Source organism: Lathamus discolor, chromosome 4 (assembly GCF_037157495.1).
Source record: "Lathamus discolor isolate bLatDis1 chromosome 4, bLatDis1.hap1, whole genome shotgun sequence".
Classification (NCBI taxonomy): Eukaryota; Metazoa; Chordata; class Aves; order Psittaciformes; family Psittacidae; genus Lathamus; species Lathamus discolor.
The window spans coordinates 106,454,630-106,467,207 of NC_088887.1; the positions used below are offsets into that span (position 1 = coordinate 106,454,630).

Consider the following 12,578-nt stretch of genomic DNA (forward strand, 5'->3'; position numbering starts at 1 on the left):
CTATCCACCCATTGCTGGGACTGAGGAGAAGTCAGTGCAAACTCTGTGGATCTCAAGACAAGCCACCAAAATCTTTTGGTCTGCTATTTTTGCCTTTCCCTTTTGCCAACACAACCTAAACCTCAGCTTCAGGAGATGAGTTGATAGCTTTGCTGGGTAAGGAAACACATGAACTGTATCAGCAGCTCCTGGTACCTGTGAGATTAGTTTACTCATAGATCATTCTCTCTCTTGGACCTGTGCTGGATCCTGTCTGCTGGGCCTGGTGACAAGAGAGCATTCCCAGACAGGGTTTCAAAGTACCACATGGGCAGCTCTGAGGCTTGCCAAGTCAGCAGGCAATGCTTTTTCTGCCCCTATGTTGAGCTGATCTGCCAGTTTCATTTTTTTCTGCACCGAAGGAAGCAAAGATACTCATTTCATAGCTTGGAAATGACAGAGATGCATCACTAAGGTAATAATTACCCACAGCACCACGAGTGTCTTGTGGAACTGGAAGTGAAACAATCTTTTAACTACTTCTGTCAGCCAGTTTCATCTTTTACTGTTTGGGGTGGGGTGTGTGTGTGCATGGGGGGGGGGGGGGCGTTGACACTTTTTAAGCTTTATTTTTTTACTTATTTTCAAGGAAATGTATTGTGGAAAAGAGCTATCTTAAAACTATTGTCTCAAAAATCTCAATTGTGGGTAGAGAATGAAAGAAAAGATGATTCTAGTGCATTTCAGGGGAAGCTTTTTTACTCCCCTTGGACTGGTACAGCTCTCCTTAGTCTTCCTCTGTAAAACTTTATCCTTACTACTTGCAGATGGAGCTGGAGATAGCTCAGATGAAGTTCTGGGCATCCATTACAGTGAGCTTTCTTTTTTTCCACCTGGCTGGTAGTCCTGCATTACCACTGATTTAGTCCAATTGCACCTCCCTGGGCACAGAGCTCTAAACTTGCACTTTGAATCCTCTCTCCTGAAACTGCTCTGCTTGCAGTCGTGTAAGTGAACCAGCACGTGGGGCAGGGAGTACACCAACCCGACTATTTGGGGCACATCTGGTGTAGCCATAAGCATTATTGTGGTGATGCAGAACCTTGACAGTGCTGTGCGTATCCCACATTTCCCAGTACAGCTCCCAAGATACTCCTGTGAACATCATTTCTGTGGTCAGATGGCTGTTTGCTTCTGTTCACATTTTGCATATGATTTGTTCCAAAATAATCAGGACATTGGCATTTGTGCACATCCCTGAGTCACCAGCTTCTCTGTGAGCAGCAGCTGGTGGGCTCCTGGCGTGGAGGCCTGGTTTGTATTATGGTGAGGAAACGCTAAGTCTTTTGGGGTTAGTGTTTGGGGTGGTAAGAGGAAAAGAGCTCTTCATTGTAAGGCTGGTTTTCTTTTCATGGCCCAATATATTTTCTTGGGTAGTTTTCCCTTTTTGACATGTTTTGGTTTGGTTTTGTGGTTCTTTTGCTGACCTTCTGGTTGCCTTTCCCACTGAAATGTGGTGACCTTGGCCAGATTCCACAAGGAGGAGATGCAATCCATCCTTTCATGTGGTCTTGCCTCTTTCTAAACACTTATCCTGGTACATTCATGTACTGGTGGCTCCAGGAAAGGCCCTCCAGGATAAAAGGAAGAAGCGATGGCTGGGGACTGGATTTTAGATGCCTGGGAGATGAAGCTGAGAGTGCTATGTCACCACCACATCAACCCAGCTACACTGAAAGTAGGTCATTCCCATCCTGACGCAGGTGTGCATGCATGCGGGACCCAGCATACAGTAGAAATGCTTACTAGCATTCTTTTATTGTACTGGTTTTTAAGGGACAAAAAAATTCTTGTTTCACTCTTTTTTTTTCCTGTTCAGTCAAATATTGCCGAATGCACATGTAAAATCAGTTGTGTAGTATTTTGAAAGAAAGTGTGTATTGTAAGAGAGCTTGCTTTTAGTAGGGGGGGTGAAATCACTAGTGTTCTGCTGCATGGTCCTAACAGGGAGAGGAGGTGAACAGAGCCAAAATCATGTGGATGTGCCAGCGACCAGTGGGGGATGGTTCATTCCCAAGTAAGACAGTGCAGTAAAAAGGCGGGTGGGAGCAGTTGCCACACCAGGAAGAAGCCACAAGATTAAATGGCAAGTCCAGGTCAGGATCAGGTCCCAGGGCAGTGAACAGGGTCAGACACTGCCTATGATCACCCAACAAGGCCACAGTAGTGGTACAAGACAAGGCATGCATTTAACTGCTGGGAACCATGGTATAGCACAAGCAGGGACCAGTGGTATGGCCTAATTTTAAAAGCAACTCCCAAGGGACAGGAGGGGCAGACACTCACCTCTAGCTTTATCCACAGCAGCTGTCACCAGCAAAAGCACTGAGCCTGTACTCCAGCAGCTAAGCTCCTCAATTTAGCCACTAAAACACCTGGAAGGTGGGTATTCTCTGGGCCTGAGTACTGCAGGAGCTCTAACTCACTAGCTTCTTAGCCTCCCAGTAAAATACTAGCTATTTTGGTTAATTGTTCATGCTGGTTGACTAACTATAATAAGAAATGAACAGGGGCAAATTGCATACTCCCATTGCCCCTACTTTCTTTCTTTGGTTGGACAGCTGCCTCCTTTGCCTGCCCTCAAAGGTGGACCTAGCTTTGATGAAGGTGAGAAAGTAGGATGGAGGGATGACACAATCACTGCTTTGAGCTGTCGTACCCTTCAGTGAAGATGGACAGCAGTGCTGTGAAGTTATCCTGCAGGGACTAATTCTTTGCTGCAGCTTTTGTCTGCCACACACTGACCAGGTACACAGCCAAGAGTCTATATAACATAAGTTAAAACTCTGCATTGCTCAGGGTAAGAACAACCACAGCTAGAGCTTATGTCTCTGTATACACTCACTAATGCATGTGCCTGGTGGGCAGGTATAAGTAGCTGTCCCAGTAGACACTGTAGTGCGAAGAAGAGCTTTCAGCTTTTTCTTCTTACAATCCTTGAGAAAAGTAAGGAACTTTACTTCATGTTACATGCAGCTTTAGCTGTAGTGGGGAAGTCCAAATAACAGCAGCAGTTAAAATTACAATGATGATGGTAAATGGGATTTACTTGACAGTGTGCTTCTTAACCTCTGTCAGTGACATAGGGAGATAGAACCAGAGAATGTCAAAATAATGGGGATTGAAAACACTTTATTGAAAAGAGAGAGGAAAATAGAGTTAGAGGAAGGCCTTGAGTAGAGAAAACCCAGTCTATCTCACCCAGGGTCTTGCTCCAGGTTACAGTCTCCTCAATAGCTAGATCAGTATAAAAAGCTCCAGTACTCTTTTGGTTGTCACAGATCACTATGTATCCCATTATGTGGATGTGCTGCAAGCTGTATCAGTGACAAAACCCAGGTTACAAGTGGCCCTCCATACAAAGCAGGCAAGATGTGTCCCGGATTATTTCACCAAACTGTTTAATGCTGAGCCCCAGAAACAGTCATGAGCCCCAGAAATGGTTATGACACTGCAACTGACAGGGGACTGTGGCGATGGAGAAGGCTCCCACTGATGGATAGGGAGCAGGGGACCTTTTCCCACTGGTTTTACAAAAATTGCCACATTTTCACTTTTTTGCCTACATTTTCAGTCCAGGGAGCACCCAGCCCTCTTAAAAGAAGTCAGAAGGCAGATGCAGATTCCGCAGAAGACCTGTAGAGGGAGATCCAATCTGCTGTGCTTTGCCATCTCTCCCAACAGTGGAAGCTTGAGACAATCTCAGAGGCAGTCTAGTCTGCTCCTATGAGATGTCTACCTCTGCTGTGAGTATAGCGATCAATAGATATCATAAGGTCCCTCAGCTGTAACTCTGGCCCATGCAGTCTTCTATGGGCAGGCACCCGCTGTGCAGGTGCTGATAGTAGCCATTCGTGTGATGTTCTGAACATTGGAACCAGTGCCACAGGGAGCTATTTTGAGCATCAGTGCAACTAAAAAATCACTTCCATGACTGGAAAGAGTCAGGTCAGGTTGGGAAGGTATCAGCTGCTGGTGTGAGTGGGATTTTCCAGGCTCTTTATTTTTGCCAGGTCCACGGGAACTGTCCAAGCAATTCCTCCCATGAGACAGGATGTTCCAAGTGTCCTAATTCCAATGGGGAGTAGAATCCACAACCTCAGGATGTGTCCCAGCAACTTGACTAAGTCATATCCGGGTTGAGAGGAGTTTCCACCCCACCTAACTCTTCAAGCCAGACATACAAGAGTCATGAAGACTGACAGACAGGAGACAAGAGGCAATGCCTGTTTAAGTATTCAGCTATGAAAGATCCTATGTGCTCAGGCAGTGTTTGTGTTTCTTTGCAGCATGGTAATCCGCTACTTAAGGTGGACCCAGGAGCTGAATGCCCTGATTACTCATCTCTTCAATCAAATGTCCTATTGCTCATTTTCTGTGTTGTTCCAATGAGTCGTGTTGGCCAGGGAGGTGTAAGGGATGCTTATTGGAAAGTTGGTGCTTTTGCTGCCTACAGCTTGATGATCTTAGAGTGAGATGTATGGGTTGGTCAAGCACAAGCCTTGGCAGAAGCCATCTTCCCCCAGAGCACGGTAAAATTCAACAGTACAAAGTACTGCTGGGCTGCAAAGTGAATACTTTGTAGATAAGATGTTGTCTACTGTGAAGGGCAATTCTCCTCTCTCTTTTGCAGCTTCTGTAGTGCTGGAGATTGAGCAGATCATCAGCTCTGCAGCAAGGATGTTTGCCTGATACGTTTCAAAGAGGGCTTATTCTCAGCTGCTAAATTTAGCTGATTTCCTTTCTAGTATTTAGCAATAATCTTTTTAACAAATGCTAGAAAAAGGGTATTTCCCATATTTCAGAGCTGAAGCGAATGTAACAACAGTTACATTTCCTTTACTCCAAGAACAAAAATTGTCCGCACATATGTCATCCACAACTTAGTGCTGGAAAAAGGCCAAAGATTTTGGTATGAAGAGACCATATTGCCTGCAGGATGGACATTTGCCCAGGACAGGTCTGTGATCAGCTCCTTAGCGTTTGGCCATAGTATGTAAACCACTCTTGAAAATAAGTTCATACCCTGCTAGGTGGTGCCAGTTACATGGTAGTACACAGAAGTTAAGATCCAAGTAGACCTCCCCTTCACGCAACGTTCTATCTGTCCAGATGCTTCAGCCTATGTGTTTAGAGATACCTTCTAATCCAGTTCCAGGCACTACCTTCACAGGCTTCTCACCATAACTTCATTCTGCTTTATGGGAGCATCCACTGCCTCCTTCCCTGTATCACACTGCTGGGATCTTCTCAGTCTTCATGCAGGCTCCCACAATTCTTCTCTCCCTGGCACTAGCATACGAAAAGCAATGAGGTGTTTCTTCAGATCTTCAGGTTTGCCCTCCCTGGTCTTCAGCTCCAACATCCTTGGAGCCGATGACATCTGTTGAGAAGGAAGACATCTGTTGGAGAAGGAAGAAGGTATGTCTTGCCAAAGTGCTGTGGTCTTTAAATGACCATGACTGAATGCAGCTGCAATGCAGGAGGTGTGAAGAGGATGGGGAGGAACTGGTGTGGCATGGCTGCTGAGTTTGTGATGGTGCCTGCATCATCTCACACTCAGCACGTACTCAACTCTGCGTAGGTCAAAGACAGGGACATACAGTTCCCTTAGCTCCTTCCACAGCGAGCCCTTGCTCCTAGAGGGTCTGAGCTGTCAGGATGCCCAGGGTCCCAGTTCTGGTTGGTCTGTCCTCACTGGCCGACTGTTTTCCCAGCTGCTGTCCTCTCCACTGGAGGAGGTGATTTCTTATGAGTCACCCTCTTCTGGAAAGAAACCTCTGGGTTGTTCCCCCCATGGTGTGAGCAGATGAGGGGGAAGGTATCCGTAACTGTTTTATTTTCAAGGTCTCAGCTGGGGGCAGGAAAATGCAGGCTTAAATTCTTAGCTTAGGGTGTCACTTGTGAACAAGAGTCAGACAGAAGCATGCAGGAAACATTCTCACAGACTTTAAACTTGAAAGTTAAACACTTCTGAAGTTAAAAACAACACAAACTTCTCTTTTTTTTTTTTTTCTTGCACAGGATGGTCTGGTGGGACACAGGAGATCTGAGTTCTATTTCTGGCTCTTGTCACCAGCTTCCTATGACCTTGGACTAGCTGCCTAACCTTTCTATGTGCCTCCATTTCCTTCTCTGTAAGGTGGGGGTGATAACATTTACCTGCATCATGCAGACACATTTTCAATTTATGTCATAGTGTAAAGATATAGGAAGGGCCATACTGGGTCAAGCCAAAGATCTGATTCATCCAATAGCCCTTCTCTGGCTACACAGGAGAGAAATGGAAACACGGAGCTTGAATTTTGCTGTCATGGGCTCTCTTCTGGTCTTTCACAAACTAAAATATATATGGAAAACATGAGGTAAGTGCATAGGGAGAAGAAGTATATTTCTAGTATAGCCCTGGATGTCACAAGGTCATTGAAGCCCAGCAGAAGCACTGTCAGGGCAGAGTCCTGGAGCATCTTTCCATGCTAGCCCTTTCTGGCTTCCCTGCTCTGAGCACCCCATGCTGCTGGCAGGGGACAAGAGCTGCTCCGGGTCAGGCCGTGCACAGGGCAGGCTCCCCCTCCCCCGTGAAATCGGGAAGATGAGCCTCAGTCCCTGGGGCACGGGCAGCCCTTTGGGTCGCTCCGAGCATCTCGCCTGGCAACGGCGAGAAGGCTGCGGGACACCGGCCTGACCTGGGCCCCGGCCTAGGAGTCGACGACGGGGCTCGGCGCTGCCGGGGTCTTCTTGCGGCGCAGGAGAGAGGCTCTGCGGGACTAGGACCCCCGGTGCCCAGCCTTCGGTCCGGGAACAGCGAGCCCTGTGCGCTCCTTACCCGGAGGTGCCCGGAGACGGGCAGCCGGCGAGTCCCGCTCCCCGACCCAGCAGCGCCGCGTCCCCGGTGACTGGAAACCCCCCAGCGCCTGGCTCCGGCGGTTGGGGAGGGAACAGCCGGGGGCGGCGGGGCCGGGAGACCCGCGGGAGAGCAACTCCATGCCCGCAGGCGGGCGGGGGACGCGTCCGGGGAGGGCGTGCTCCAGGCGGAGGATGTGGGCCGGGGGGGCGGAAGGGTGCGCGGTGAGGGGTGGAGAAGTTATAAATCAGCGGGGCCGGGGCTGGCTGCTAATTGATGCCCGCTGGAGGTGAAGCTGGCAGGGCGGCTCGCAGCGGACACTCCCTTTCCGCGGGCGGGGAGGGCTCAGGGGCTGTTGGATGCGGATCCGCACCGCGCTGCGCCGTTATCTCCGCTACCGCAGGAGGAGCCTGGGACTGAGGAGAGCCCGCAGGAGCCCGGCCGGAGCCCCTGCCTCGCCGCCGTGGGCAGGGGAAAAGCCCTGCGCTCCCGCGGGCAGGACCATGCCCCGCCAGCTGCTCTCAGGGACCGTGCTGCTGGGAGCAGCCCTACTGCTCGCAGGTAAGGGTCCGCCGGGACCCGCTGCCCCATCCAGTCCCCGCTCAGAGCCGAGCTCTCTGCGACGTGCCCCAGCATCTTGCCTCCTGGGCGGCGCCTCCCGACCGGCCCCGCCGAACCCTGCTTGGCTGGAGCTGGCGGCGCCTGCCTGCCCTCCGCCCCTCTCTCTTCGGCAGGGCAGGGGGAATGGATCCCTGCTTTTCAGAGGGTCGCCAAACGGCGCATCTCAAGTGGCTCTTAGCCTTCGGATCCCCGGCGGTGTGCCCCGGGAGCGATGCCCCGGCGGTACCAGTGGTGAGGGGTCGTAGTGCATCCCCTGCCCCTGGCAAGGCGGTGATGCCGGCGGGAGGCTTTTCTGGGCACGGGGAACAACCGCTCTGGGAGACGTCCTAACCCTTGCATCACGGAAAGAGAGCATGCCTTGGCCGCAGGGCAGGCTTCTTTCCTCCCCACTTTGTTTCCAAGTGTCAGCCTCCCCCGTGAAGCAGAAAAGGTGCCAGTTTTCTTCTCAAAAATCCGGGTCCTGCTACCTCCTGCCTGGGAGGGAGAGCGAAGCATCTATCGGGGCTGCCTGCGGGGGGTACCCGGCGTGCGTCTCTCTGGAGAGTGGGATGGAGCTGCTCTACGGCGCCTGCATCCCTCAGTGCTGCGTGTGCCGGGACGGATCAGTGCGGATTTACTTTTCTTAACCGAGTTTTATTTTACTTTGAGTGAGGAGCCGGCTCTGCTGGTTCGGACAGCCGGCGGGCAGGAGCGCATCCCAGCGCTGCGTTGGTGGTCACCTGGGAGCTCGGGTGCGTGGGGCCGGGCAAGGGCAGGTCCCCCCTGGGCTTACGGCACCGCAGGGCAACCGACCCATGGAGCTGCCCTACGGAGCAGACCGGAGCGGGTCGGCAGCTCCGCAGCCCTCGCTCTCTCGGGCTCCCCTTGTGCACCCCGCTGTGCTGGTGCGCAGCATCGCCGGCGGACAGCGACAGCAAGCCCCGTCTTGGGGAGGAAGAACCCGAGCTGCCCCAGGGCCAGGCGTCAAGGCCGGCGGCGGAGCAGAGTGGTGTTTCTGCTTAGCGGTGCTGTTTCTGCTTAGCTGTGCTGCCTCCTGGTCCGCCGCGCTCCCCGGCGCTGGCGGCCAGAGACTCGGTCCGTCTCGCACCGCTGAGTCCGCGGGAGCGATCTCTGCGCGGAGCGGTGCTGGAGCAGCCCTGGCGTGGTGCTCCCCGGCACTGCCCATGCTGCCGGCCGGCGGCGGCAACGTCCTGAGGCTGCCGGGGAGCAGAGCTGGCGGAGCCGCTCCGACGAGACGTTTTCCTGCTCGGGAAGTGCTGATTCATCAACTTTGGTGTAGCTACATGGGTATTATTATTTTTTTTTCTCCCTTTCTTTTCCCCAGGAAAGTGCTAATTTCCCCACATTATTTGTCCCTGCCAAGGAGGTTCTTATGCCCGGGATGAAATAGGCACAGGCATGGGACACCCATCGTGGATAAAGGAAATGTGGGTTCAGATCCTTGCCAGGCTTCCTTCACAGCTTGAGCTTGAACTTCAGCGTCCCGCTCCCACATGGGCTCCTGCAGTGACCAGCTCTGCAAGGGGACTGGCTTCCTCTTTCCTGCCGGAAAGGTTTTCCATTGTTGAAAATCATGGCAAACCCACTGCCCAGGGAGAAGACGGACAACTGGGAGCTAGAGGCTTTAAGAGACCCTGGTTCACCTTCCTGTTTCAGGCTCTGTCAGGGATATGGGCACCTTAGACCAATTCCAGTGGGGAAAACTTGGCTTGTTCAGGGGAAAACCTGGCCCTCTTAGTGCTTGAGGCATACATCCTTGGGTTGGCTCAGGTGCGGTAGGCATTGCAGAGATGCTTCTCTGTAGCTTGGCTTAGTGCCTTTACTACCATTTTGCTGGAAAGGCATATCCCCCCATTAAGTGTACAAGAGATTGTAATCCAAAATATGAATTTAGGCTTTTTTCAGACTCTTAATATTTTGTTCCATTTTCTTTCTTTTTTTTTTTTTTTTTTTCATTTGCATGGAAAGTCTCAGTTATGGGTGAAGTGATGGGATGTATTGTACCATGCAGCACTCTATGCATTTCTTCCCATTTCACCTTCCTTTCCTGCCTATTTACTTAAAACTCTTAGTTGGGCTGTCTAGCACTTCCCGTTTCAAGTGTTCTTGATGAAACTTGATTCATCACCACCGTATGGTCCACTCTTCTTTGCGGGTGTCTGCTGAGCTTCCATTTACTGGCAAGTACTAGAGGAGATTCAGAGAAATAGGCAGTGGTTCAGGATTTACTAGAGAGAGCTTTATAAGGAAGCAACAGAAGGAGGTCTTTTACCTTATATATATTTAATATATATATTTTATATATTTATGTATATATTATATATATATAAATATATATATATAAATATATATTTTTTATATATTTAATAATTTAAATTTCCCCAAAGCAACATTCAAGCTACAAGCTATGACAGTCCCCGTTTGAAAAATAAGATTAAGGAAATTGTTTCTTTGACATGTGAGTGTTAGGCACTTCAGCTCTCTTGCATTTCTATGCAGATGCGTATTTTGACTAACATGGGAAAGAACAATACTTTTGTCTGTGTTTTATGGATATATTTATTTCATAAACTGTATTTCATAAACATTTATGCCAAAGACTGCATACATAATGGTCAGCATGAAAAAGTTGTTGCCATATAAAATTCAATCTCCCAAGTTGTATGGCAAGTATTTTAATTGATAGCATGTGGGAATGTGAAGCACTGGGTTTAAACCCTGAAAAGATCAGATTCTACAGCCTGGATTGAGGATTATGTGGCTGCATTTCCTGAAACATAAAATGATAATTTGGCTGTGTTTCCAGCTTTCCACACCAAGCCAATACCTCATAATTAGCAGCTAGAAGGTAGTTACTCTATTACGATCTTATCTATGAACAGTGCAATATGAATCTCAGTTATTCCAGTTGGATCTAGATCATCAAAATCCCTAACAAATGGCGGACTTTTCAATTTCATGATCAGATGGAAAAAAATTAAGGAAGAAATTCCAGGTCAAATTTAATCAGAGCTGAGGCTAATTTCTTGCAATAACTAACCAGACTTCTCTGAAAGCGTTATTCCGGTAGATGTTCACACGTAAAGATTTCAATTTGATTTAAGTTCTTACTGAAGCAGCTGTACAGATATGCAGCTACAACAGTCTAATCTGGGATTAGGGCTGGAGATCTTAATAGAGTCCAGAAAAACTGAGTTTCCCACTTCTGGATCTTCACGGAAGCTGGGCTCCCATAAAAATTCTAGTCTGCATTCACATCAGGGAGAAGAATTAGACCCTGCTGCATAACACAGGCTTTTAAGAAATGTATACATGGAGTTTAAGTACCAAACTTTCTGGCATTGCTAAAGAAAATCACTTTCATCACTTATGTTTTATTAGACAGGTGTTTGGCTCATATGCTGGACACAAAGCTAGATTTCATTCTCTTATAGCTGGTATAAATCTGGAGCAATTCCTTTGGGCAAGTCTAGCATCTTCTAGATTCACGGCTCTTGCTGGAGGAAATCAGGACTTGGCCTGTGCCCTAGTAAAGATCTTCATATGCAGAGCACTCACTGAATATAAAGCCCTAAAATTTTGCTGCTGGGGAGATCTGAAAACTTTTTTCTTTTCGGTCGTGTTGGTTGGGTTTTTTTTTCCACATGTGAACAATAACAAACAAGCTGAGCCTATTTTTTGTCAGATGCTTCAAAGACTGAAACCAGTAGCCCTTCACACTGTGTGGGTGTATAGAACAAAAGGAAATTGTCCAGATTTTCAGGACAGTTGCTGAGCCCTTCCACTTTAATGTGGTTTGGAAACTTCAAGTACAATGTTTATCAGCTTGCTAGTTTTTGTGTCCGACTGAGATTGGGAAAGGAAGAAACTCAGCAGATGAGGGTTAAGGTTCGGCATTTCAGAAGTCTCTGTCCTATGGGGCTTTATCAGCAAAATGGTTCTTTGAATACCCCAAAGTCAGGGATTGGGACTTCCTGTTGCAGCCCCAGAGGGAGAGGAAAGTGAGACTGTGGCAAGAGAAGCTTTGCCATGAAGTGCAGGATGCCCAACCACAGTCACCTCTGCTCTTGGAGGCAAGTCTCTCCTGTTGGTGTGAGAACTTTCAAGAAGCTAACTGCTGCCTCCGCGGACACACTTCATTGTTAGTTCTTTCTTCCCCCAGCAGTAGCTTTTCCCCCCCTCTATTAATATTTGTAGGAATGTGGGGAAATGCTTCTGTGCATATTTGAGCAGGAATTCCACCCATGGACAACAGCAGGCTCTTCTCTCTCTGCCCTGGTGATGCATCCTTACTACACATATTCCTGCAACTGAGAAGCAACCTTTCCCAAGCATTACAGCTTGGAACAGCCTGACTTGGTCACCATGTGGGGACCGCTCATCCTAGAGCTGGTCCCATGATTGTCAGGAAGGTGCCCACACAGTTTTCTCCTATCCAGATGCAGAAGTTCAGTTTCGTTCCCCCAAGGTTGAAGGTCAGCATTGCATAAATCCTGGTAGTTAAAAGAAAAAGATCTGCTGCAAGCAGCAGATTGAAAAGCGAAAATACAGCCATTAGTGTTCTTTCCAAAGCCAAGCATGGCACAATGTCATGCCCTTTGTGCCCAGCAGAATGAATTCATGCTGGAACTTAGCAAAGCAATAACAGATTGAGAAACACAAGGGTGTGGGGGAAAAGATTTGAAACTATACATTTCAGAGGTAATTTTTCCTGAAACTTAAGTCTTGAGCCATAGAGATGTATGGAGAAACCTGGACTGTGAGTGTGAATGACTGTTTCTTGTGTATTAAGTATGTTTGGTATTTGGATTTTTGTGTGGTGTGATATTTGGAAATGTGTCAGCCTAAAGATGAAGAGAAGGATGATTTTGCTTGTGATGCATCCGTATTAAAGACTATTATAGATGCTTGTGAAACACTTAAGTGTTCATCATCTTCCCAGACTTTGGCTTGTGTTAATAGAAAAGCAAAAGGTTCATGTTCCTGGTGACCTGATTTTACTATCTTGGTTGTTTTTCCATCAAATCCCACTTGATTTTCATTACCAAAATCAATTTGTCCACGATAGGGTGAA

General features: G+C 48.4%; 1 protein-coding gene across 3 annotated transcripts in view; it reads left to right on the plus strand.

The window, feature by feature from the left end:
• Positions 1 to 7,167: 7,167 nt before the first annotated feature.
• Positions 7,168 to 12,578, plus strand: part of FLT1 (fms related receptor tyrosine kinase 1) — a 112,326-nt gene continuing 106,915 nt past the window's right edge. For all 3 annotated transcript variants that reach the window (XM_065678459.1, XM_065678461.1, XM_065678460.1), the window contains exon 1: positions 7,168 to 7,444. In XM_065678459.1, the coding sequence (XP_065534531.1) occupies positions 7,243 to 7,444 (202 nt within the window). In that variant the 5' untranslated portion in view covers positions 7,168 to 7,242. The remainder of the gene's footprint in view (positions 7,445 to 12,578) is intronic.